The sequence below is a fragment of the Myotis daubentonii genome, chromosome 16 (genome assembly GCF_963259705.1).
Source record: "Myotis daubentonii chromosome 16, mMyoDau2.1, whole genome shotgun sequence".
Lineage (NCBI taxonomy): Eukaryota > Metazoa > Chordata > Mammalia > Chiroptera > Vespertilionidae > Myotis > Myotis daubentonii.
In genome coordinates, this window is record NC_081855.1 from 32,485,401 (window position 1) to 32,512,642 (window position 27,242).

At 50.9% G+C, this 27,242-nt stretch overlaps 1 protein-coding gene across 10 annotated transcripts in view; it reads left to right on the top strand.

Moving 5' to 3' along the window:
• Positions 1-15,465, top strand: part of MSI2 (musashi RNA binding protein 2) — a 348,681-nt gene extending 333,216 nt beyond the window's left edge. For 2 of the 10 annotated variants that reach the window (XR_009449177.1, XR_009449178.1), the window contains 3 exons: positions 5,886-6,040; positions 7,952-8,024; positions 10,314-10,381. Coding sequence is in view for 8 of the 10 variants with exons in the window: in XM_059669569.1 (XP_059525552.1) it covers positions 5,832-6,040; positions 7,952-7,993 (251 nt within the window). In the remaining 2 variants the exon portion in view is untranslated. Of the gene's footprint in view, positions 1-5,831; positions 6,041-7,951; positions 8,025-10,313 lie in introns of all 10 variants that reach the window. The other 8 variants (XM_059669569.1, XM_059669571.1, XM_059669572.1 and 5 more) reach the window with 5 other exon arrangements.
• The last annotated feature ends 11,777 nt before the right edge of the window (positions 15,466-27,242 follow it).

Here is a 27,242-nt window from a genome sequence, read left to right on the forward strand (position 1 = left end):
GCATGTAATTGCCGGCCCTCTCTGTCTGCCCCTCCCACCTTCAGGCTAAGCTCCCGAAGGGTGGCGGGGACACAGTGGCCGGCTGGGCTGCTGGAGTGGGCCCCCCACCCCTCACCCCCCCACCCCCACCCCCCTGCTCGAGACCCACGGCGAGGTCTCTCCTTCCTTATCGGGAGCAGGTTTACCTTTTCATGGTGGCCTCTCCCATTTGGTCCTCTGTGTGTGTTCACAGTGGCACTGCCTTCAGAGGGCACAGTAAGGAGACTGCAGAGTGGGGTCCCTAACTCTGCTCCCCTGGGGTGCCCAGCTGCCATTCTTCAGAGCCCCCACGTAGGAGTGGCTGGCTGTGAAGAGGGACGATGCGGGTCTCCACTGTTGGCAGCCAGTTGGCAGTCTGGACTCAGCGTCCACGGAGGCCCGGGTGTCGTGGGGGAGGAGGGGTGGGTCGCTCTGGCTTTGGAGAACAGGGTTCCATGGGACCCTGAGCGCCCACCTGTCCACACACCCTGCCCTGAGGGGTCCCTTGCTAATAGGGGAGACAGTCTCTGTGCCGTGGGGTTTTCAGTCGGGTGGATAGAAGCACGATATAGACAAGTCAGAGGTGAGTGTTGGAGGGACAGTGACTCTGGCCTCAGCCTACCAGCATAGCCGCTCTGGTCATTCCTTTTTCGGTCAGTTTTTTAAATTCTCTAAAACAACAAACAAACTCCTAAAATCCAGTGTGATGAGTTAACACAGCCCCGGCCTCAAGAATATCACATGAGCTTATGTTCCCAGTCCTCATTGTGTTGGGGGCTGAGGTAGGGAATGGGTCAGTACATCACCTTCTGAACTGGACCGGGAGGGACGGGCCACCATTGCATTTGCCCCGCTCTGAGCAGCACACACTCGGTCCCAGACGTGTGCAGGGGCCACCAGGGCCGCCTGCCCGAGATTAAGCCTGGCAGCAGCAGATAAGTCACAAAGCAAATGACTGACGTTGTCTTGAGGGCTGGCCCTGCCCTTTGGGGAAATGTGAGACCCACCAAACCAGGACCTGGGTCCCAGGCTGGGACCTGGCAGGGCCCTGGCTTGGCTCAGGTATGTGGGCTGGGGTCATTGTAAGCATTTCCTTTCTCTGGGTCAGTAATCACCTCCTTTTCAGGCCTTAGAGCTACAAGTGCCCTCCCGGGGGTGCCCCTTGCAGCCTGAGCCCTAGCTTTCTGCCTCAGGCCCAGGGGCATTCATTAGGGGCCATACAGAAATAGCTGGACTCTCCTACCTTTCCTAGACCTACAGCCAGGCTGTCTGGACTCACTGCCCTCTCCCAGGACCTCCCTTACCCCCATGACTAATTCCACTCTCAGCCCAGCCCCTTCAGAGCCCACGTGGGCAGACTATGTGCCAGACGGAAGGCACTCATCCCCCGGGCTTGCCTCCAAACCCCGAGGACAGAGGTGCCCCAGCTTTGATCTGCTAGTAAGTGAGGTCCAGCTGAGGGTCTAAGCCTGCAGGATAGCCCCTTGTCAAGGCCTCAGGAGTAAGATTCCCTGGCTTTCCTGGGTCAGAGTGTTCTTTTTTCCTGCATGGCCAAGAGTTCCTTCTGTTATTTAATGCAAAATGCCTCCAACTTTAATTCAAATGTATTCCCTCTTGCTGGCCTCGGTGGGATTTAGTGTCCTTGCCTTCCTGCCCACCATCCCCCGAGTCCTTTCTTCAGGTCCGCGATGATTACATGCACCAGGTGGATGAATCGATCCTTCTGTAAATCACCTCCTGACTTGTATGGCAAGTGAATTGTATTCTCCTATATCAAATTTTCCTAAATCTGCACGTAGTACCTGTTTTGTTGGGCTCTGCATACACCATCATTTCAAAAATAGGTGTATTTGCTTTAAACTTGACAAGTTACAGAGCGCTTTCTGTTTTTCCCGCTGAGAGTCAGGCTGACGAAGGCGGGCAGTACTCACAGACCAGGACTCTGGCCGGTGAGGGTCTGACCCCAAGGTCAGGGCCAGGGTCACACTCAGGTCTTCTGACTCCAAGTCCAGTGCCCCCCCTCTCTCTACATCACAGCTGCATCCCTGCACATACCAGCTGGACAAATAAAGCACAGAAGGTGCTGGTGCACAGGGGTGAGGGGTGAAGAGGAACTGCCCAGAGCAGCTGATGGAGCCACAACCCTTCTTCCCCACAGTGAGCCCCCAAACTACCAGCCCGGGGCAGGGCTTGGCCCAAGCCCTTAATATCACACCTTTTCTACAGAAATGCCAGGTGTTTGCAAGACATTGTCCTCTTCTGAGACAGGAATCATAATGTCCCATATCTGAATCTCAGCACTATTATTCAGCAACATGTACTGAGACCCTACACACACACACACACACACACACACACACACACGCACGCACACGCACACACACAGGCATGCTCCACCAAGTCAGTAGCAAGGTGCCCTTGCCTGTTAAGAAAGACGTGCCACCCCCTTTTCCTGACGCGATCCTAGCGTGTGGGACCATTTCTGGCCCCTCAAAATGAGTCTTGGTGCCTGGGGCGCGGTGCCCTCCATCAAGACAGAAAGCGGAGGTGCCTTCACAGAAAACACACCCAGGTCAGGACCTCGGCCTCGTGCTTTCTCCCCCTGCCTCTCCTCTCGAGGTCATAGCTCAGAGGGAGAGGGGTCCTCGGGTAACCCCCTTTCCTGTGGAGCCAGCCAGCGTTCAGTAGGAACTTCCCCAGAGAAGGAAACCACTTTGCCCCTAAGGCCTTCCCACCTGCACACAGAAACAACGGCTGCTGAGAAGTTTGCTTGCGAAGTGGCGGTCCCCCCTCTCCCCCAGCAGCCAGAGCCCTTTCCCAGGATGCCTGGGACTCCGGAGGGCTTGTTTGGGGACTTTAACACGCGGAGGGAGGGAGGGAGGGAGGGAGGGAGGGAGGGAGGGAGGGAGGGAGGGAGGGAGGGAGGGAGGGAGGGAGGGAAGGAAGGAATTGTTGGCTGGAACACGGGCACGGCTCCTCCATGCCCCCATCCATTGATGGGTCAGGTCCCACTGCCCAGAAGCCTGGAGAAAGGAGACCCGCCCGGAACTGGCTGCTTCTTGCCCGCGACTATGCCCAGTTGTCGCCCCTGGCTGGGGGACACCTGCAAGGTGGCTTTGAGATGGGCCTCGGGCATTGTGAGCAGCAAGTGTATGTGACAATAGGGGGCTTGGGGTTTTAAAGCTGCATTCTATACGGCGCCTTTAGTGCCACTTGATGGGAGATGGCTGAGCAGGGGAGGGGTTATACGGGCCTAGAAGAGCTGCTTATGGCCACATTTCCTTCAGACCAACTCTTAAGCTGCAGGCCTGGGCACACAGGAGCGGGGGAGGCAGCCGGGGATGGGAAGAAGACCTGCAGCCCTCTTGTCTCTGAGCCAATGGAGGGGGCGTTTCTGGACAGCATCCCTGTGTGGGCGCACAGCATCCTTCTGTGGGCGCGCTGCATCCTGTCCCCGAGGCTGCCTCTGCCGGTGGATCTGTCTCTGGGTAGTTCTCCCCCTGCTGGAGGGAGCCGAGACCGCACGCTCCCTTCTCCCAGCCCAGCCTGCCCACGGTCTTCCTAGATCCTCATCTGCCAAAAAAAATCTGTCCATCTTCCACTTGGCCCCCCACCCCTAAAACAGAACAGGCTAGCCACTTGTTAGTTACTTGGCATAGGACAGGGGTCAGCTGCCTGGGTGACCCAGGAGTCCACGGTCTGCGCGCTCTCCACCTTCCCTAGCCCAGAGGAGAAACAGTGTGTTAGACCAAGATAATTCTGCCTTTTGAACATCTCGGCTTGATACTCGCCTCCCTGAGTGAGAAAGGACAAATGTTATCTGCAAGCTTAATCTTCTATATTCAAAAGCCCCGTCCCTTTTGTCTGCCAGAGCATTCCCAAATCAGCCACTTATTTGCTCTAAGCCTCTGTGATTTTGTTCTGTCTCTTTAACCTGTTCTTTTCATCAGCCAGTTCATTCATTTCTCGGCTGCAGCTTCCAAGGGGCCTCACGTTGGGGCCTCCTGCCCAGAGGGCATCCCAGGTAGCAGCTTCCCTTTTCTCTGCTGAGTCAGGAGCCAAGCAGCTTGGTTTGGTCTCTTTTGTATCTTCTTGTTCCCAGTCTCCTCCCAGTCTGGCTTGGGTGCAAGGTCAGCCAGTCCCTTCCCATCCCCGGTGACAGGTTGGTAAAAATCCATCCACTTCTGGCTTTTCCAGCCCCACCAGAAGCGGGGACTGCAGCCACAGGCCCCTGGGCAAGGCCATGACCAAGAGGGGGTGCACATGTCCTTTCCTTCTGCCATTGAGGGCAGCTGGCCACCGGGCAGAGAGGGGAATGCTGAGGGGGCAGAAGGGAGAAGACGTGGAGGAGCGGCCCCTTGGAGCCGTGGAAATGCACGGAGCCCAGATGGTCTGGTTCTTGGAGACAGGTTAGCTGTCACCCAGAAGTCGCCAGCCCCGGTCACCTTGAACTTTAAAATCTATGAGAACTTAACTTTTGCAATTAAAAGAAAAAATGTTCCCCATTCTGGAAAAGAAAATGTTTAAGCTGCGAAGGGGACATGAAGATGAGACAAAATTAACCTGGTTGACAGCCGTGGCTCTCACTGGGGAGGGGATGACGGAATTTGGGGAGGTTAAGGGTGGGGGGCCCCAGGCTGTGTCTCCTCCTGCTCCCCCTCACCCACCACTCTGGGGATGGGGGGCTCAAAGTCCCCACTTGCTGTCACAAAGGTACATTCCTAGCTCTTTTTGTCAGTCTGGAGTTTATATCTGAAGAGAACTAACAGGAAGCAGGCATTTCAGTCAGATATGCTTTAGCTATAAACTGGTTCAGTCAGGATGCTCTGCATTCATATTTCTGTCTTTTTTTTTTAAACAAAAGGAAAAAAAGTTTAAATCCCCCCTTTCCTTCTACTGCAGGAGGTGAGTGTGTGGGTGTCCTGTAGGCTATCATTGGCATTCACCCGACTTCAGCCCCAGCCTCCAGATTTGCCATCCCCACCCCATCCCCTCCCTCCATCCCCTGCTCTCCACCCCAGAAGGGAGCCCTCTGCCACCATCATTCCGGTTCTGTTGAGATGCCCCGACTTTCCATGACATATCCCATCCTCCGACCACGTTCAGTATGGACGACTTTCATTCAGGGATATCAATGGGGAGGGGTGGGTGGGGAGGGAGTAGCCAGTGGGGAGGGGGGAAGTGGTTGGGTGCGGGGATGGAGAATGGAGATCTTTTTTGTCTTTTTAAAAAAAACAAACAAACACAAATTGTCATTTAATGGATCCAAAAACAAACAAAAAAAGAAAATGCGAAACAAAAACAAAAATCAAAAACCCCCTCCCCGAAGATTTTTTTTTCCTAGACACAAATTGCTTTGTTTCCTGTCACGTTTTAATATCAATATTAACACAATGTGTAGTCTAAAACTAGTTCCTTTGTAGTTTGCATGGGATGTGAATGCTGTCTCAACGTGCCCAGACCTAGACAAGAATGCATGAGCATCAAATCAGATGTGAACAAAAATCTCTCTCTCTCTCCTCCATATATATCTCTATTTCTATTGTGATAACTTGGTGGGCAGTGGAGCACCCTCCGGTGGATTGCCGTAGTGTGTTGAATGATTGTTTTTTTATTCTCTATATTTTTGGAGCTCCGAGCTTCTTAGTAGTAGCCTGGGCTGAGTATTCTTGAGTCCCTGCTGATGTTTTCGCATGGCCTTGGTTGAGTGTTAGAAGTTGGGCCTCAGCTGTTTTTCTCGAGTGTTTGGCTTGTAATGACCGGTGCATGCCTGGCTTCTGGCCTCATACCCAGCTCTATTCTCTGCACACCAGTCCTGAATAGCTACAGTGCTCAACCGAATTTTGGCGCGCCCGCTTCCCCGGCAGGCTCCAACCCGGCGCGGCCCGGAGGCTTCCCGGGGGCCAACAGCCCAGGACCTGTCGCCGATCTCTACGGCCCTGCCAGCCAGGACTCCGGAGTGGGGAATTACATAAGTGCGGCCAGCCCACAGCCGGGCTCTGGCTTCGGCCACGGCATAGCTGTAAGTACCTTCCTTCCCCTGCCTTCCTGTCTCCTTCTTGCCCATCTTCTGTGGCCCATGGGGAGGGTGTGCCGGGAAAGCCCAGAGTTGGAAGCCAAGGAGAGGGTGGTGGGTCCCCGTCCACGTCATTTCAGCCACCTGGGGCTGAAGCTCCTCCATTCAGATGTTACCAGAGCGCCTGTGGGCCGCGCCCCATGATGGAGTGGAAGGAGCGTGGGCAGGGCAGGCTCAGGGCACCACACCGTCACCTTCAGCCCATGCAACCTTGAGCCACTTATATGACCCACCACTTCCCTGGCTGCAAAACAAAAATAAGTGTGTCTCTCTCAGAGGACTGAGAATTTATGGGACTAGGGCAGTGGTCGGCAAACTCATTAGTCAACAGAGCCAAATATCAACAGTACAACGATTGAAATTTCTTTTGAGAGCCACATTTTTTAAACTTAAACTATATAGGTAGGTACATTGTTATTAACTTAATTAGGGTACTCCTAAGGCTTAGGAAGAGCCACACTCAAGGGGCCAAAGAGCTACATGTGGCTCTCGAGCCGCAGTTTGCTGACCACGGGACTAGGGTATGTCACCTGGTGGCACATAGTCAGTCCTCAGTATCGGCCCCTGGTCCTTGATCTCTGCCTGCTGGAGACTGTCACGTGGGCTGGGACCTCGGAGCTGTGGAGCCCCCACTGGAAGGTAGCGGCCCCAGGTGCAGCGTAGGTGCGTGTGCTGCAGGCCCCTCCCCAGGAGGTTTCCTTTGCTAATGTTTCTTACAGTTTCCAGGTTCCAAGTAAGTTCCCACTTGTGTTCTTTAGCTGTGCCCTCCCCACCGAGGCCCAATGCATTGATATTTGTAATGCTCTGTGGTTCTATAATCTGACTAATCCAGGCCATAGAAATTTGCTTAACAGATTTGCATGCTATTTTCAGATTGTATTGTTCTTTCCCTCCCGGTGTGTGTGAGCATGAATGTGCCTGAGCCCACTCACTCCTGTCCCTTTCATTTGGAAAACGAAATCAGCCAACCTCTGCCCTGGCCAACCTCGGCCTCTGGGAGGCAGTTTGGCTTGGAGCTAAGATGGGAGTGTCTGCTGTCCCAGCTCCGGTCCTTGTCGTGAGAGCCCTGCCTCAGGGGCTGCGCTGGGGAGAACAGAGCAAGTGCAGACAGTCTGGGGCACCAGGGCCTCTGAGTTCCTGCCCCCTGATTGCAAAAACACACACACACACACACACACACACACACACACAGTCCTGCCAGCCCTGGCCTCTGTGGCCTGGGTCCTTGTTCAAGCCCACTCCCAAGCCAGTATCACTTAAGTCAGTAGATTGATGTGTCAGAACCCCTCAGGTCAGCTGTAGGACCCAATCCAGAGTACTGTTGTTCAGCTGAGAGCTGCATCAATGTGGGAGACTCTCTCTCACCAGGTAGAACACAACTCATTCCCATTCTCAGCACCCAGAAACACGGGCCCTGTTTGTTCTTGAACACCAGGGTCTCTCCGACCTGTGTGCTGTGCTGGTTTTCAGAAATAACCACATAGCGTTGCCTTTGGTCTGCACAGGACCTGCTTTCTCCCCAGCTGGAGCCGTCGGGAGTCCAGAGACACTGTTATCTTTGCCCTCCCAGGGGTTCAGGGCAACAACGCCTCTCATTTGGGGCTGGAGCCTCCGTTTCCCATCACCACACGCCCCTCTGAATCTGGCTCTTGATTTTCCCCTGGGCACACAGACAGGCGTGGGGCGGGAGCGGGGCCGGCGGGGGGGGATCCTGGCCCCTCATGGCACGGTGTCTCAGAATTACATATTCATGCTGGCAACCACAGTCTAGTCCCAGACATAATTTCCTTTCCCAGAATATGACAATCTGTTCCCATGTATAGAGTGCTGATGACCTTAACAATTGTGCAATTTTAGGGACCTTTGATTGCAACGGCCTTTACAAATGGATACCATTGAGCAGGTGCTTTCGTTGCCATCTCACTCTGAGGTATTACTTCTCTGCCATATGTCTCCGCCCGGCCGGGCGTGTTCGTACCGCGTGCGCCCTGGGCATGCAGTACGCACGGGCCCGGTCTCATCACATCCATCTCTCTCCTCTCTCTGGACCTTTCTTGGAGGGGTGGGGGTAAAAAAAATCCAATCTTTGAATCTTTCATTCTTTTCTTCAGCTTTAATCATGACGCCCCCCACACACTTTTTTGTTTTACTGTCTTTTTTTCTCGGTTTGGTTCTTTTGCTTCCTTTTCTCCATCTTCCCCACCGCTCATCTTTCTTTGTCTTCAAATACGATCAAGAGTGGGAAACTGGAAGGCGATCACATGTTGTGCCCGTCCCAGGGGAGTGGAGGCAGGGACATGCGGGGCTCCTGCCAGGCCTCCCCCAGGGTCCCGGGGAGCTGACCTGGTGGGGTGCTGGGCCTTTCAGCTCCCCAGAGCTCCTGGCCTCAGACAATGGGGTTCCTGCCGTCAAACAGCCAGACTGCACCTTTGAGTGAAAAGAAAACATTTTTTCCAGTAACTACTGAGTAATTATCCAGATTACCGCTCGAAAAGCAAATTAAATTAACGATATCACCTGCGTAACATGGGCTTGGATCCCTGCCAGTTTCCTAACCTTTTAAACTGAGCTCGAGTTAATTAAACATTTTTTAAATCACTTTGACGGGCCATGGAAGGGGTGGCGTGAAGGAGAGGGAGGCTGGGGCAGTCGGGGGGGGGCGGGGGGGGGGGGAGCCTCATGTCACGCTCTCATTTGAAAATGAGAACCTGCCATTCTGGGGGGAAGACCAGGAAGCCAGAGGGGTGCCCTCGGGAAGCCAGTGCGCCCTGCGGCAGCACGTTGGTTTGGGGGCCTAGGGACGTGGGTCTTTCTCTCGGGAAGAGGGAGGTGAAAGCGAAGTCTGGGAGTGGGTCCCACTCAGAGAGCCCCAGCCGGGCTGAGTGCCTGTCACTCCCGGAGTCGGGGCGTAGGAGGAGCCAGGCTGGAGGTGGTTGTCGCTGGCTTGTAGTCCGTAGGATTCCTCTTTCGTAGAGGGGGCCAGGCTGAGTTGAGCTCCATAAATTTCTCTTGGATTTCTCTAATGTTGCTGCTAAGGAATCACCTCAACTAACTCAACTACCTCTCTTAACCCAATAAACCCCGTGTGTGGACGCTCCCCAGCCCTCGCCTCCACGGCCGTTAGAGCACTGACCCAGCCATGGTGGAGCCAGAGGCCACTAACAGTTTGAAGGAGAGCCACGCACCACTAACGAAGCTGATGTTGGGGCCCCAGAGGGAGGCAGGGTCCTCTGAGCGCCAGGCAGACCCAGAGATCCGGGAACTCTGGGGATTGAGGTGGCTCCAGCCCTCTGTGGTCACATGCCCAAGGGATTACACAACCATCAGGTGCAGCAGATCCCTGGGAGGCCAGGGGCTGGGGCTGCCAGCCCTCCTGTCCCTGCTAAAGGAGGGTGGTGCAGGGCTTCTGGCCACGCCTCCAAGGCCACCCCAGCCTTTCCAAGGGGCGGGGGAGGGGCAAGGCTGCTCCCAGCCCATCCTCTATCCCACTCTGGGACTCAGTTTCCACAGAAGGAGGAAATAACCAAGAGAATGGAGGTAGCATCCTGCCCACCCGCCCCCCCCCACCCCCCACCCCCCGCACCTCCAAAACGGATGAAGGGAGCCAACTGAGCCACGTGGCTGCACCAAAAGGCATGCTCAGTGCCATCTCCCACGGGGCCAGGCCCACCCGTTCGGGGAGACTCAGCTATCACGCCCATGACTCCCGGGCCTGTTTCTATTTATTTCCTGTAACCAAAGCTGGCTATTCATTGTGGATGTTTTCATCGTGTCCTGACCTTGATTCCTAGGAGTCTGTTTAGTGGGCATTTGCATTTTCCGTTCTGGGCCGTCATTGATGGGTAGTTGATAAAGGCAGACGTTTGTCAAACTTGGTGGCCTTGAGAGCAGAAGCTTCACCAGAGAAAGCGTTGCTGGTCGAGTGCAGTTCACCAGTCCAGCCCACAACCAGCAGGACCGCATGGGCGGGCCGCACTTCCTGCCATCCCCTCCGGGGCCCCACAGCCTGCACCCAGCCAGCAAAGCCAGGCTGCCCTGCCCCAGCCTCGGCGGCTTAGTGTCAGGTTTCCCAGAGCTGTGCCCCCAGCACGCTGTTAGCGAGGCCAGTTTCAAGCATGTAGTTGGAATAAACCGGATACTTGCCTGACACTTCTTCTTTCTCCCCCCACCCCCCACTTTTATGTTCTCTTCGGGCACCCCGACCTTCCGTACCCTGCAGAGCATACCTGGATGTCCAGGCAAGACTGGGCGAAGTTTCTGAGTGGCCCTTTGTTTAGGTGATGTCATCAGACCTGGACCCCCACCAGCTTCACTCCCCATCCCAACCAGAGATGGCTCGCTTCGGATCGAGGGTTGACACATCTCATCATCTCACGAGTCTGCTGTAATATAAGACAACAGCTTTTCAATGTGTATATAACCCATGATTTTGGTTTTGTTTTGTTTTTGTTTTTCTTGATGGTTTCCCTTCCCCTTCTCTCTTGCCCCTTCTCCTTTGAAATCTCTTTGAATCACATTTAGTAGTGATTTTGACTTAGTCCAGTAGTCATATAGCTTTAATATCTAGTTAAAAGCTAACCATAGTATAATTGTTATATTAAGGTATTTTTTTCTTTAAAAAAAAACTTTTTTTGCTTGTTTGGATTCTGTTCTCACTTTTAAAGGATGCTGAGATGGTAATATTACTCTCAATATTTTGGTACCAATTCTGAGACTGTATGGATTTTCAGGTGCAACTTGAGCGCGCAGGGGGAAGCGCGGGCGCGAAGTGTGGAGGGAGGCGGGCACTGGCTTTCCACTGCGCTGTCCGAGGAGTGAGATGCAGTAGGCTAATCACAGACTGCGCAGTTCTTTTTGGTGATGTCTCTTTGTTAACCTAAGTATATCTATTTTCGGCAATAAGGTAAGGATGACCATGTTTCGAGTGTCCTCCTTTTCTAGAAGTGCTTTTTTTCTGTTAAAAGAGGTGATATAAGGTTTTTTGAAATTGTGACTTCTAAAAAAAAAAAAAAGAAATGTTGTAAATACAATTCCATTAACTACATAGAAACTATTAAGAAAGAGAGAATCAAAAATATTTTTGTGAGGGAGTCGGTCCCAGGCAGCTCGATGCTCGGCGGCGGGAGGAGGGGAAGGAACCAGAGCCCAGTCGGTTGCTGAGGCTGAAGAACACCCAGCTGCCAGGACGACCCCGGGAGAGTTGGAACACTGTTTAGCTCCTCTTGTCTGTGTGATAGACTCGATTAGTGTCATACCAGCATATTAACCTCTCGTCTGTGCACAGCTTCAAATGTTACCGTCTAGTTAGATTTTTATTTAAAATATGAAAAACCGCTTTTCCCAAGACGTTTTTTAAAAACAAAGCTACAATTTTAATATTTAACATATTTAAAGTTTCAAAGCACATCTGTTTGGCTTGGGTAGGGAGGGGTGGGGAGACATCCTTTTTCAGTCTTAATTTTTAAATATTTGATCATTTTCTATTGTCCAATCATTTCAGCACCTCCAAAGGGCCCTGGGACAGTTTGCCTCTCTTCTCCCCCCGCTCCCCTCCCCCCCCCCAACGTCCCTCACCCGCCCCCAGCTCTGGGGCCCCCAGGCCAGGAGTGGATAAGCCTGCATTAATGAAACCTTTTCTCCATTCACTTTCTATTTACCAATTAGGAAAGCAACCTTTCGGTTTATATATTATTTTTAATACCTCAGTGCTGCAAGTATCACCAGAGAGGCTATGGAAGAATTTTTTTTTTTTAATTTATTGTAGATGTAAACAGAATTTTAAAAATAAAAAGTATAAACATCGCTGCACTGTGACTGGTGGGAAAAACTGACAGTTTCCTGTTTGCACATGTTAACATTTGGCTGTTATAATATATGGTCCTCGGTTGGGGAAAGATACTTATGATGAAGGATATTTTTTAATTTAACTTTTTTTTAATATTGGTAATAGGTCGGCAACAGCAACTATAGAAGTACAACTCAATAGATGGCATTAAAACATATTGTAGTGTGGATATATATTTTTTCTTTTTTAAAATGTGATATTGCCGTTTTATTAATATTTTTTAAATTGTTACGTTTATAAATTTGGTACTTAAGGCACAGCCAGTATGAGACACTGAACGCGACATTTATTATAAAGAGCTGCTGCACTCCTATTTTTATAAATTTTACTAACAAAGTAGACTAATGTAGACATTCACAGACACGGTAGGGCAAATGCATCTTCAAACGAAAGGCTCCAAAATGCTCACTCGGAAAGAAAGAAAAAAAGAGCCTTTTTTTATTCCAATTAAACAACAACACTTAAACATAATCATGTTATTTGTTTTTCCAATAAAATGTTAGGTTGTTTGGTGAGATTTTGGGGAGGGGTTTGTTTTTCTTTCGATTACCAAACAACCAGGTTAAAGTCAAAAGCTGGGCGCTTTTAAAATATCCAAACTGAATTGTTCAAGTAATAAAATAACAAAATAGACATTTTATTTAAGGAAAAAAACAAAACACAAGCAAAACAAAAAGAGACAGTAAATTCCCAGAAACTCAGTGTCTAGACTAGGGAATTGAATTACTGTTTTGTCCATGTTGGTGATGTACTGTACTACCCTGCCTTTCTCTGCATCCCCACCACCTCACAGGAGACTCTTTGTTGATCACTGTCTGTTAATAATGTATAAAATGGCTATCTTGTAAGCGTGCTGTCCTGGTACTAGTATAGTGACTTTTTTTCTCCTCTTTCTTCTAGTACATATTGATAGGTATAATGTAATTAAGGTTTAAAAATTTAGACATAGTTATTCAGATTTAGGACCAGTAAGGATAGAACTTTCTCTTATTTATGGAAAAAAAAAAGTTAATAATTTGGGGGCAGTTTATTCCTTTTAATTTTTCTTTTTTTTTCGATTTCAAGTTTTCATTTTATTTCTTGCTGATCTGATGTGGTTTCAACTAACCCAAGGTCTCACGATGTTCAAATGCCGGCAGACTCCACGGCGTTTTGTAGATTCCCACCCACCCCACCCCGCAACTGTGAAGGGGTGTGCCATACTACCTTAAATGCTAATGCTAGATATGCAAAACTGGATTTTTTTAATTTATTTTTTAAAAGAGGGAGGCATGGTATATTAAAATGATTTTACTAAGAGAAAAAAAATATTTTTTTAAGAATGCTCAGAAGAAATTGATAATCTGTGTGAATATGTTTTAGATGTTTATAATACCTTTTGAAGAGACCCAGTAGCCCATAGCACAAATCTCGTGGAAATCCGATATGTTTTAATGTGGCTACCTAGGTTAGGGTTCACGTTAGTCCCCCCCACTCATCTAGAAGTCCATTTTGAAAGGTTTTTGTAAATTTTGTTCGCACTGACGTTCAGCCTCGTCTTCGTTTCAATCAAGCTCAGTGGCGAACATGGGAACCACCTTTCGCCTTCCCTGGGGGAGAAACCCTCTTGGCCGATGGCTTTTCCCCGGAATCATAAAACCGCCACCGGGTGACTTTCTGGCTTCCAGATCCATCTGCCTGGGACCCCCAGGCTCCTCTCCTTCCAAGCAGAGGAGAGTGAGGGGCAGTAGCTCCCGGACCCATTCCTGGTTCCACCCGGGGATGACCCAGCGCGTGGTCCCCTCGCCGGGGCTGTCGCACACCTGGTCTGTGGCCTTCCTCACACCCACCGGGAAAACCAAACCGCCTCTCACTCCATCCCAGGCGCTCACTGGCTTGATTCAAACGAAGCCCCGACAGGCCTTTGCGTTTCTATCCTTCATAACCTTCATCTTAATTTGAACTCGTAGCTTGGACTTTAAGGTAGCATGGCTCTTTTGCTGTCAATTTGATGTTTCACAGCACAGCAATTCACAGCCAGTGAATGTTACACACATCTTGCTAGACTAGTATAAAAATCATTGGGTAATTGTTGGTTCTAATGACCTGAAAGGTGTTTAGTTTCTGTTTTCAGTTTTATTTTTGTTTGGGGTGGGAGGGGGGGTCCTTTTTTCTTCTTCTTCTTCTTCTTGGTTTTTTTTTTTTTCATTTGGGGATTTTGGAAGAAAAAAAAAAAGATTTGTTTGGGTTCCAAATAGAAAAACAAAACCTGTTTTTGATCTTTAGTGCAAACGAGGGCTAGGGACTTAGCCACCACCACACTGCTTCATTCTGCCATTCACTCACTGCAGCGTCATCAAAAATAAAGCAATATAGTTTACTACATGTTTTATTGAAGGTCAGCCATGCTTTCTGTATTATATTGCATATGAAATTGTTTACAAAAGAAACACTAACTCATACTTCTCTTTATTGGTTGGGAGTGGCATGCAGGGACAGAGGGAGCCTAGGGATGGGTGGGGAGGGGAGAATTTTTTTCTGAATGTGCTTCACCAGCCAGGCTGCCTCCCAAGAAAGACAAAAAAGCAAGGGGGGGGGGGGGGGGGCGGGCAGAGGGACAGACGCAGGCCAGCACATTGAAGAGAGACACTGGCGGGCTCCCCCACCCCCACCCTAAGCAGAAAAGCAGCAGAAGTCAGCTCAGCCCAGACCTGGGCACAGACACTACACAAGGAAACACCACCTTATGTTAAGCAATACTTCAATACTGTAATATGTTTGTTTTCTTTTCTTTTCCTTTCCTTTCTTTTTTTTTTAACAAAAAAAAAAAGTAAGTAAACTAAGACACAAAGAAATCTGCATAAACCCACCCCTCTGGGGAAGCAACCTTAATCCAACCGCTCGCTCGGCTATCAAAAATAATCAGAATGTATTGTCTCAGACAGGCTTTCATTCCCGGGAGGCGGGCAGGAGGGGGCGGGGGAGAGGGACTGGGAGACAAGTCCCAGAGCCTCCCTAGAAGGCGCTACTGTACCTGTACATACTGAACCATCCGTGTGGAATCTGTGAGTGTCCTCTTGAGTAGCGTGGGCTAGCCAATCTGCCGTTCATGGTGTGTTGTAAACTCGGAATTCCATATGTGATAGGATGCAAGTCTAAGCGTTTCATGTGGACATAAATGTATCGAAATAAAACTTTCCCTCGCACTGTGGCTGACCTCACCCTTACTTTTATACTTTAGTATGAAACTGATGACAACTTTGGTAGTGAGTATTTTTTTTATATATATACATATATATGTATCTATATATATATATATCTCAAGCATCTTTCAGGTCTTTGTGTGTGGCTTTTCTTAAAGCCCTGTTGTAAAAAATTACTATGTGGATGGCAGTCTCTCACATCACAGATGTGGAAAGTATAATTTTATATTTGTATTTTCAAATAAATAAGTTTGTGAAAGGTTTCCATCCTCTACTGTGGTCCAGAAATCAATGTGTTTGTCTGACAAAAAAAAAATAAAATAAAATAAACTGTTTTGAACAGAGTCGTTTGGTGTTCTTTCATTTACAGAGTCCAGGAGAGCTGTGTTTGGGAGGTGCGGGCGGGGGCGGTATCACCAGTCACACCCACCACCCCCCCCCCCCTCAACAAGGCTGTGGGTTACCCGCAGTCTGTGGGCGCAGGTCACTAGCCAAATTCCGTACCCCTTGAGTTAGGGGTCCGGGAGGGTATCAGGAAGCCCAGCCTTTACCCTCAAGAGTTTAAAGTTTTGCCTCGTGGAGAGAATTTTGTAGAATGACAAAAGTAAAGGTGTAGAAGTAGATCATCTATGATACTTCCACCTCCTGGCTATCAAGAAGTGAGAGAAGAGGAAAGAGCTGAGAGTTTGTTGAGGGCAAATCCGAAGGCCTGGTGGTAGCAGTCAAGCCATTCTCTGAATCGGGGGGGATTCCTTGGCCTTAAGCCCTGGAGATAATGAGCCAGGCTGAGAGGTGGGTAGGGGTAAAGCATGGGGCTGAGAGTGTCCTGGGAGCTGCTTCCTCGAGGCCTTGGGTAAAGCCCTAGCCCCCAGGGCATGGCCTTCTGGGTCTCCCCTCCAGTTTCCTGTCCCCTGCCTGTTCCAGCTTCATCTTATGGGCCAAGAGGAGACGCTGGAAGGTGTCTGTCCTTACCTGAGCCTGGAGACAGGAGAATTGGGTCCCAGGATCGCATCTTGTGTGTTCGCAGACCAGGCATCAGCACTTGTCCGTGTCTTGTTATCTTGTTTGAGGACAAGAGAGTCCCATCCCTGCTGCCCCACAGAAATTCCAATAAAAATCCTCACCGGTTTTGTTTAATTGTTTTAATTCTCAAGTTTCACAAATGCCCTCAAAATAGCAAGAAAAGTATTAACAAGGGTAATGTAGGTTATCGGGGTTACTGGATATGAAGACTTACCCAAGTCACTTTGCTCTCAACGGAGTGACAGAGGAATAGAAAAAGTCAGGTAGATTGACCTAATCAGTAGGAGAGAATAAATAATCTAGAAATAGAAAAATAGGAATTAAATATGTTGAGTAGCTTCATTTCGTTGCTAAAGGGTGGGTTACTGAACATACGGAACAAGCGCAACTGGCTTTCCAGCTTAAGAAAAATAAAAGCCAACTTCCAACCTACATCATTCATAAAAATAAATTCCAGGTAAATTAAGGATTTAAGTGTAAAACTTAACCAAAGTCTTGCAAGAAAATCTATGCCATTCATGCAACACAAAGCTTTTAACTAAAATCAGAAACCCAGAAGCTATAAAAGAATATATCTGATATAAAGACATTATGATATTAAAAATACTTAAACTTTACATATGGCAAAGAAACTTAAATGTAAGGAAGATCAATCAATGATAGATTGGGGGGGGGGATATTTGTAATGCAAAGGTCATACTATATACAGACCTCTTAGAAAGTGACAAGACAAAGGCAGCCCAGTAGATAAACGGGCAAAGGATAGGAACAGGCGACTATGGGAGAGCCAACCCGAAGGGCTCAAAATCTGAAGCATGAAAGCATGCTCAAATGCACAATACAGTGGGAAATTAAAATTCAAGCCATACTCCAACCTGGCAGGCAGTGGGAAGATACTACCTGTTGCTATGAGGAAAAGGGAGCTCAGATATTGCTGCTAAAACTGGTGTTTTGGTCGTTTTGGAAAGCTCTCAGCCAACACTGGAACCGTGAGGGACATTCTCCATCTCTTCCTCATCAGGGTCATTTGAGATTGGCCAATCAGAGGTGTGCTTGCAAGCGCTCTCCCACTTTCTCACACCATCCTCCCTTCCAGAGTCTTGTAATTTGAAAAAATGACTGTAGATTATTTTCTGAATGTTTGATAGTCTCTCTCCCTCAAGTCTAAGGAATATGTCCCTGTGCCACACCTTCTCTGCCTCAGCTATGGTGGCCTAAAACATTATAAAGACCCTTGCCCTTGCCCTGGCTGGCATAGCTCGGTGGTTGAGCATCAACCTATGAACCAGGAGGTCACGGTCAGGGCACATGCCTGGATTGTGGGCTCGATCCCCAGTGTGGGGTGTGCAGGAGGCAGCCAATCAATGATTCATCATTGATGTTTTTATCTCTCCCTCCCTCTCCTTTCATCTCTGAAATCAATAAAAATACATTTTTTTAAAAAGACCCTTTCCCCAAGATTCTTATCACTTCCAGTTAGCCAGTCAATTTTTCACAGATGATCAGAATTGATTGCAGAGCGGCCAGCCTGGTCATTTCCTCTAGCCCCTGGGAGATTAAATTGATGGGCAAGAAGAAAGCAACGGTTGGAGCAGATGCCTCTTTGAGGGCATGCATCCCTTGTCTGCAGATGCCCTCCGCCAACCCTCCTAAGGTGACTGGGGACCAGGGAGTTCCCTGGGGGAGGGAGAGGAGCTTGTGGGGGACCAAGCAGCCTGGCTCTTCTGCTGCCCTCGCCACCCCTCCCGCAGGTCTCTGCTTAATTGCTGTGACATATCGATGGGCACTCTCCGAGGAGGGAGCAGGCCAGCCGGCCGCAGCATCTCAGCTCAGCAATCATGGCTGATTAAAAACTAGTTACAAAGCAATGAAGATGAAATCCTGCATTAACCAGATGACCCTATCCAGGGCCAAGCCCAGATCAATGGCAGCGATGACGAGAGCATCACTCACAACGTCGACAAATATTAATGGCTGTTTGAATTTCTGGAAGATTTACAGAGCACATCTGGACGGGACATCGGCTCTGCTTCCTGTCCAGCTGTGCCTGTGTGGATGGGTATCTGTGGCCTCGCTGCCTACCCGAGTGGTCTAGCTCAGCTGAGCTTTGTGTTTGTTTGTTTGTTGTTGTTGTTAATCCTCACCAGAGAATATTTTTCCACTGATTTTTTTTTTGGAGAGAGTGGAAGGAAGAGGGAGACACAGAGAGAGAAACATCAATGTGAGAGAGACACATTGATTGTTTGCCCCCCACATGGGACCCGACCATCCTGCAACCGAGGTATGTGCCCTTGACCGGAATCAAACCCAGGACCCTTCAGTCCACAGGCCGATGCTCTATCCACTGAGCCAAACCAGCTAGGGCTCAGCTGAGCTATTAGGTGGGTCTAATGTGAACACTCTGGCTTGTGGACAGTTGCTATTTATTATATTGCCAGTTTTCCAAGACTCTGAATTAGCTCGCCCGCACTGACTGCTGAGACCATCCGGAATATGATTTAATCTTTCTTTAATGATTCGAAAGGCACTTGGAAGTCCTGCACTCATCAGAGGCGTGGTTGTGAACATCGGAACTGGATGCTGAGGAAGGATAAAGTGCCCACAAAACCATCAGGTGAAGGGGATTATGGGAAGCAGGGCCTGTGGGTGTTCTGACAGAGCTCTGCGTGGCGGGGCCCAGGTGTGCTGGGGTGGGACAGGAAGTCTAACCTGACGGGTGCTGATGTCCCCACGTTCAATGAATGACCCTAGGACAAGTCAGCCTTTCTCCCTGGCCCCCACCTGTTCCCACGCCCCCCACCTGTTCCCATGGCCCCCACCTGTTCCATGCCCCCCACCTGTTCCCACGCCTCCCACCTGTTCCCACGCCTCCCACCTGTTCCCACAGCCCCCACCTGTTCCCACGCCCGCTGAGGAGAATTTGGTCTTTGCAGGTTTGTGTCTCGTTGTGCAGATCTGGAGCGAGGGGGAGACTTGTCCTGCCCTGGAAAGAAAAGCTCAAGAGCCCTAGACATGACCCCCTGTAAAAGGCAGAAATCAGCAGGTGTAAGGTGAGGGGAGATACGAGAGCTCGCGAGCTGAGGTCAGGAGGGATGGAGAGTGTCCACAGGCAGCCGCCATGATTGTGGAGAGTGTGTGCGTGCACGTGTGTATGACGTGAGGATCACAGCACCTGCCCCATCGGGTTGTTGTAAGATCTAAGAAGCCCACCCTGCTCTCTCTCTTTCTAGTGAAAGAAAATTTAAATAGAATCACCATCTGGAACTTTTTGAAGCACTTCTGGAAAGATTTAAGTTGCCTTTCAATAATCTTGGGCCATAGATATTTCCTTGAATACACCCCCATGCGGAGACAGGGGCACAAAGTCAGGAGCCAGAAGGCCTGGCTTTTTATGGTCCCGCAAGGTCCCGCACGGTGGTCACGTAGGTGAGAAGCGGGTCTGTAATTTATCTGGGCTGGTGTCTAGTTTCACTTGACAGTCAACTCAAAGTAGTTTGTTGCCCCTTCTCAATAGATGAGAACTTGGCAAGAGTGTAACTACCATGTAAATGGAGAGAAGAGCATGCTTTGCTCATTCAGAACTTAACCGGGTTATTCACCGGCTCAGAACAGCAGCCGCCGGGGCCCCAGGTCAGCCTCGCCGACCGCGCCTGGGTCACGGGCCTGCGCCGCAGCAGCATGCGGCCAGGCGGCGTGCCCTCCGGCACAGTCGTTCCCACATGTGGACACATGGAACGACATCCTGCTTCCTATGCAGCACTTCCATGAACGCCGGGCCGAGAGCTCTGCTCGGGTGGGGGCCTGGGGGCAGGAGGCATCTAAGTCGCACTGTGTGCGGAGGCGCGATGCAGGACTGTCTTCAGGGCCGAAGGGAACTGAGCGGATAGATCCCTGTAGATGGCGTCATGCGAAACTGCTCTCGGTTCTGCGGAACACTAGATGCAGAACAGTTTTCTTTCACCACGAATTGCAGTAAAGACTACATCCAACAGCTGTGTGTGAGGGGCAAATTGGGTCCATTTGGCGAAGTCGGTCTTGGATGAGTTGGTTATGGGGCGTGCTGACAGGAAGCGGAGTCCTTGTACGGCTCTCCTCGCGAGCTGGCAAACGAGGGAACCAAGGTCTCTCCGAGGAGCCGAATGGTAAGAGGCGGGGTGGGCAGAGAGACGCATCCTTTAGCCATGAAAGCACAGGACCTAGGAGAGTCTCGGGGCCGCTGCTGCTGCCCTGGCGAGAGGAAGTCTTAAACAGCTAGCCTCACGGTTTGTAGCTGGGGTAAGGCACCTGCCAGGTGGCGGTGGATGCGGGGCGCTGAGCCCACGGCTTTCCAGCATCCTCGTCCTGCGCGCACACCATCCCTACTGAGACGCGCGGTCATCAGCCCCTCTTACTCGACGCAGTGGAACATTTGCTCCATCCAGCTCCCCTTGTTCTGGCTGACAACGAGCCCTCGGGTTATAGTCTGGCCTCCCAGGTCATCCTGCATGCTGGCAACGAGCTGGCCCTCTGAGACTGTCCCTCCGCCTTGTGTGCTCAGTGTGAGAGCTGAGACAGAGCCACTCGTGGGGGCTCATGAAACCAGGTGTGAGACCCGCTAAGAGATGGGAGTAAACTCCACAAGGCAATGCATGCCTGCCTGAGAGGCCTGCCCACCTCTCCGTGGGGAGCCCACCCGCACATGCCCTCTCATTGGTCGCCTGAACCCCTGCACTTGGGGGTTACATGTCTGTGCCCACCCCACCTCAAGGCAGGTACAACTTATTTGAGTTTGTGTCCCCAGCACCCGGGACCCTGCAAGCATGCAGGCCAGCTGGGAGCAGGTCCTGACACATGGAGGGCCCTAAATAAAAACGTAGGGAGTGATGGATGGATGGACCATCTGGCCTTCGAGCCACTCTGCGGGTGGAGCTCAGGCCGCCCCCTCCAACATCTCCTGGTGCCTCCGGACGCTGACGGCTCTCAGAATCCGTGCACCTGCTCTTGGTTCTGCAGTTGCGAGGACCTCAGGGTCTGTCCGGCCCCGTATCCTGCACCACGCAGGCGTCGGATCCAGCCACTCCTGGGTCCTTGGGTCGCTGTGACCTTGGGCAAGTTACTTAACTCCCTGTAGCACCTCAGCTGCTCCTTCTGCACTTTGGGAATCGTGCTGCCAACTACTAGTATACCACAGCCGGGGCAGGTTTTTCCAAAGCCCCTCAGGCTTTGTGTGAAAGGAAAGGGCATGGAAGGTAAATATTTTTCAGAATCTGCCACAGAATGGTCCTGAAAGACAAGCTCCTCCTGCCCACTGCACCCTCGCACACTGAGCAGCTCCCCTGGAAACAATCAAAGGGCCTTTATCTGCCCCTCCTTCCCTTGCCCGCTCCCAGGAACCTCCGAGGTGAGCCACTTGGCCTGACGCTTCAGAGCCTGTCTGCTGTTCAGGGAGGGCTGGCACCTCCCCCCGGAGCAGGAGGGGCCTGCGCTCTGCACCAAGGAGCTGGTGCCGCAGCCCTGCCCTGCTCCCTCCTGCCACCCAGCAGCCGGCTTCCAGGGGAACCAAGCTGGGGAGGCCCATTCTGGGGAGTGATCTGTAGTGACAGAGAAGCCCCGGGGACTGGGAGCCCAGCAGGGACCTGTTAACCCTGGAGAGACGGACAGTCTGGGTAGACAAGGAGAGATGGGCATTTCAGGGCGAGTTGCTGGCACTTTCTGAGTTTCTTCATCTAGAAAACACAGGGACAGTGCCTCCGCCAGGGCTCCGTGTGGGAACTGGGGATGGGACTTGCGCTGGGTTGGCTGTGCAGCAAGGGGTCAACATAAGGACACTCTTCCCCTCCCTGGCCCAGGTGCCAGCATCCCTGGTTTAGTGACGCCTCCACCCTTCACCCTCTGGACCTGGGGAGGTGAGATGTCCCAGCAGCCTAACCCAGTGGTTCTCAACCTTCTGGCCCTTTCAATACAGTTCCTCATGTTGTGTGACCCAACCATAAAATTATTTTCGTTGCTACTTCATAACTGTCATGTGGCTGCTGTTATGAATCGTCATGTAAATATCTGCTATGCAGGATGGTCTTAGGCGACCCCTGTGAAAGGGTCGTTCGACCGCCAAAGGGGTCGCAACCCACAGGTTGAGAACCGCTGGCCTAAGGCATCGTGGAGGAAGCGTGCTAAGATGGGGCCAAACCATCTGGGGGAGTGAGGGGTCCACGTGTCCCTGGAATTGGATTTGGGCACCTCGCAGCCTCTCGGTGCAGCATGGATGTTGAGTGGAACACCAGGTGGCAGTGCCAGAGAGACCATGTGGCTCATGTGCAGCATGACTTTGGGCAAGTCATTTCCCCTCGTGTGAGAGCCGATTCTCCTAGCTCGACACCCAGGGCATCCCTGTGGCCCTGAGTCAGGTCAAGGTGAAAACAAGGAAAGGGGTGTGTATGCCTTTAAGGCAGTCATCCCCCTCATGGAGTCCACCTGCCAGCTAACCCACGCCGGGTCCTCGGCCAGCAGTTGCCATGGCGTGTGGACTGGAAGGCATGCCGCTACAGTAAGAGGTGTTTGTTCGAACACAGAGGTCAGGGAGTGAAGTCGTTGCTATTCCGGTCGTATCGAGTCGTTTGCACGGTGTCACTAATAATTAAAGGGGTTTTGACTAATCTAGTTGCTCTTCCTAAATATACTCTGCTCAAGAAACTCATCAAAGCAGCAAAGTAATCTTTGAGGTTATTAATCTCCTCTGCTTCACAGCTGGGGCAAATTTATTTGCTTGAATTAGCATGTAATAAACTTAAGTAAAGCTGCCAGCACCCCAGCTTGCTAGAGAGCGGCTCCGTGTAATGGGTAGTTTACATCTAGGAATGAGGCGCTGGTCATTGCAGGCCTGGTGAGGTTGGGGGGCTGTCCCCGAGGCCATGAGAGAGGGGACTCCATCCCCGGTAGGGGCGTGCAGGAGGCAGCTGATCCATGTTCCACTCTCACATCAATGTTTCTCTCTCGTGCTCTCTCCCTTCCTCTCTCTAAAAATCAATTTTCAACATTTTTTTTAATGTCAGTTTTCTTGGTGGAGCTAGTAAGGTGGGGTCTAGCGAAAGTGCTGGTGGTGTCCGGTGTGAGGCAGTTGGGGTCACCGACAGGCCTAACCTTCACCCTGAGATGATAAAGTCACTGAGAGAAGGCAGAGCCAGAGAGAGGGGATGTTCGTTTTCTTTGGCAAAAGGACTTGCGGGGTAACAGGAAAGGAATGGCACCTGCCTTCACAGGACCTACTGAGACAGGTCTTGCGGAGGATAAAATCAGGACGAGGATGGCCCTAGACGTGCGTCAGGGATGCTTGAAAAGATGCAAAAACCATGTGTCCACAGCCCACGGGGCATCTGAGCTCCACGGGGAGCAAGAGGAATGTGCCCCTCGGAGCAGATGGCGTGATGGGACTGGTATATGTTAAGTAAAAACATAACAGAACTTACACTAGTCACACATTTTCTACTATAAGCATGTACTACTTTCTCATGTATTAACTTTACATTAGGAAACCTGTGGCATCGAATATTTCAAAATATTTATGATATATTTTAATTGTCGTGTTTACAGTTATTTAACACACACTATGCCTGGAAAATGGGAAGCGAGGGCACTAAATTGTAAATCAGGTAATGTCTCAGGGGTGGATATTTTCTAAATTTTCTATAAATATTTATATTTACATATATATTTATTATACTATAGTGGGGGAAATCTAAAAATTTTTATTTCATAAATATAAAGAAGGGGAGGGAGGGAGGGAGGGAAGAGAAGGGAAGGGAAGGGAAGGAAGGGAAGGGAAGGGAAGGGAAGGGAAGGGAAGGGAAGGGAAGGGAAGGGAAGGGAAGGGAAGGGAAGGGAAGGGAAAGGGAAAAAGGGAAGGAAAGGAAATTGGATCAACATGGGTGAAGCCAGAGTGGTGGTCCAGGCACGTGGTCCCACGGCAAGAACCTCAAGGACAAGTACGGAGCCCCTGGCAGGCGTCTTTGAGGGATTATAGAGAGTGAAGAAACGCTGGACTACTGACAGCCCACATCCTGATTTTTAAAACGAAACAAAACTTTAAATCCCGGTACCGACAGGCTGGCAGGCTTGAAAACAACCCCTGGCAAACCCCTAAGTGTAAGGACTTAGCGAAGAGAAAGAAACAGTCCCTGGGAGCCCGCAGGAGTTCACCAAGGACGAGCCATGCTCAACTGAATTCCTGCCCTGAAGGGAGGAGGACAGGAGGGACACGGGGGTGCTTTTGACAAAGGGCATGGTGTGCTGATTGGAGGAAAACACTCCTCAAAGTCTCTGAGGCCCTGAATGAGGCCGGAGTGTGGCCTGCCTGTGGCACAGGCCCTGTGGGAGCCGTGATGGGCCCCCGGTGTCCGCCCCGCAGGCATCTCCACCAACACCCCAAGGCCCAGCCCTCGACTCTCCCTCAACACTTTTTTCTGCAACTTGGATGAAGCAGAACAGAAGATGCGCTTATCAAATCTGCCGTTGACACAAAGCCGGAGGGATTGTTGATGGAAAGGATGGCAGCGCTGAGATTTAGAAATATCTTGACAGGCTGAAATAATGGGCTGGAAACATGTACAGGGATAAATGTAAATTCCTGCATTTAGGTTTTTAGGAAAGGTTTCATAAACATCAGACGGGAGACACGGGACTTACCAGCAGAAAGGAGTGAGGTGGGAGCCAGCACGGCTTGGTTCAGCCGTGGACAAACTACGGCCTGCGGGCCAGATCCGGCCCGTTTGAAATGAATAAAACTAAAAAAAAAAACAAAAGACCGTACCCTTTATGTAATGATTATATTAGTTCACACAAACACTCCATCCATGCTTTTGTTCCGGCCCTCCGGTCCAGTTTAAGAACCCATTGTGGCCCTCGAGTCAAAAAGTTTGCCCATCCCTGGCTTGGTTAGTGGTCAGATCAGGGGGAGGAAGGAAGAAAAGAAAGTAGATTTATTAGGCAGGAAAGTTAACTTCCCAGTGGGGAACAGAACCGGCATTCCGTGGGAAGTCAGAGGCGGAGAAAAGCCCTTCCAGGAGGGAAAGTCAGGGAGGGCTGCCTGGAGGAAGGAGATCTGAGCCCAGCCTGATGAATGGGCAGGATCTGGCTGTGTCCAGGTCTGGCCTGGTTGTCAACCCACATCCACACACATCCAGCTGGGCCCATGGGTCTAGCAGGCTCAGACCTCTCTCTGTTTCCCAGGACCAATCCCAACTGGAAGCAGGAGGGATTTTCGCAGCTCCAACTCTAGATTCTAGGACTCAGTCAGGTCACCTGTACCGCTGATATTCAGCTGGCCTCATGCCTTGGTTTGCGGGCAAGACTTCTGGTTGTTCCTAAGGCACATCCTCCCTCCTCTGGTGCCCCAGCTCTGTAGGCAGGTCTATGCACCATTTGATGGGGTACCTGCTGGTGGACATCTGTTTTGCTCCCTAGTTTGCTTCACTAACTCTTTTCTTTTTATGAGAAACCCTACCTGTAGGTGGAGGGTGACCAGGGGACCCAGGTGTGGCCAATCAGTACTCAAGCCCCTTGCTACAGGGATTGGCTCGGGGTGGGCACATGTGGCCCCAATCTGACCAATCAGAGTCCTTCAATTCTAAAAGAATTTGTGGTGAGAGACCTCTGGCCCTTGGCTTTTCCAACAGGAGAGCTGGAATCCAGCGCTAGTGGTGGCTTCTTCCCTGCCCCATGAAACAAACCTGTTTGATAACAGAGAGAAGGAAGCACCAGAGATTCAAAGGCAGAGGTGAGGGAGAGACAGGTGCAGGCAAAGAGAGTCATGGCCTCCTCTTCTCTGGTCCCTGGGTCTGCCTGGTTACTGCATTTCTTCAGAGCTGGAGTCTGCCCTCCACTTCCCCCCCTGAAAATCCCCCTCCTTTCCTAACCTCTTTGATAAGGTTTCTGGCATTGAAACTCAAAGAGTCCTGACCGATACCCCAGCCTCTCCCATCACCAACCACTGCCCTGGCCCCAGAACCTGTCATCAGCAGCCATATCTAAATGAAGTCCCCGGGATCCGTCTGTCCTGGCCCTGTGTATGGGGTGGGGTGAAGTGGGGGTCAAGTCCTGCCCTTCAGCTCTATGTTGCTGAAAGGTCACCAGGCGGTGCTGTGCCCAGGCCTGAGAGGTGACAGCAGCAGGCAGGGCATGAACCAGATGGGGAACCGTGTGGGGCTGAGGGCACTCATGAAACTAGTCCTGTGCCCACTGATTCAGTCACTCATTCAACAGCGAGGTACTGAGCATCCACTGGGCTCAAGTGCTAAGGCCAAAGACTTAACACAGGTGTCCACAAACTTTTTCTGTTAAGGGCCGACGAGTAAGTATTTTCAGCTCGGTGGGCCAGAGGTCTCTGTTGCAGCTACTCAGCTCTGCCTTGTAGAGGGAAACAGCCACCGACAACATTGTGTTCCAGCAACAGATATTTACAAAAAAGGGGGTGGGCCAGGCTTGGCCAGCTGTCCGGGTTGACCAACTCCTGACTTAGCGCATACAGTTGAAGAAAGTGATGGGAGAGAGATTAAGTAAAGCCTTGGGTACCAGCCAGAGAAAAATGAGTTTTCCTGAATGGCTGATGGAAATCTTGAAAGCTGTTTACACTGGAGAATGGGGAGATCCAGGCGAGGTGACAGAGGGATTGATTCAGCATCGGCCTCCTTGCCAGGCACTCCCAATCCTTCATTCATTCCGTGGCTATGTCCTGAATGTCTCCCATGTCCGGGCCCTGCTCTGCGTGCAGGGGAAACAGCCAGGGGTAAGGCAGGCAAGATGCTTCCTGTCATGGGGCTTCTACTCTACCAAGCCTACAAGGCTCTTCATGGCCGAGCCCTCCGCCTCGCTAGCCTTATCCCCTCCCACTCCCCACCTATTACATCACTCAAAATTCTGGTTGTTCCTTCCTACTTCTACAGCTTCCCTGTTACCTCTTCCTGGAATGTGCTCACCCCCCTCATCCCCCTGCAGAAGTCCTCGGAGCCCAGCTGAGCTGCTCCTCCTTGTGCAGACTTGGCCCTCCACCCGCCCCTTGAGGTGGGGTTGGCCACGCCTCTCCTAGGTTTTCCCTTCCTTCTCCTAGATCTGTGGTCGGCAAACCGCG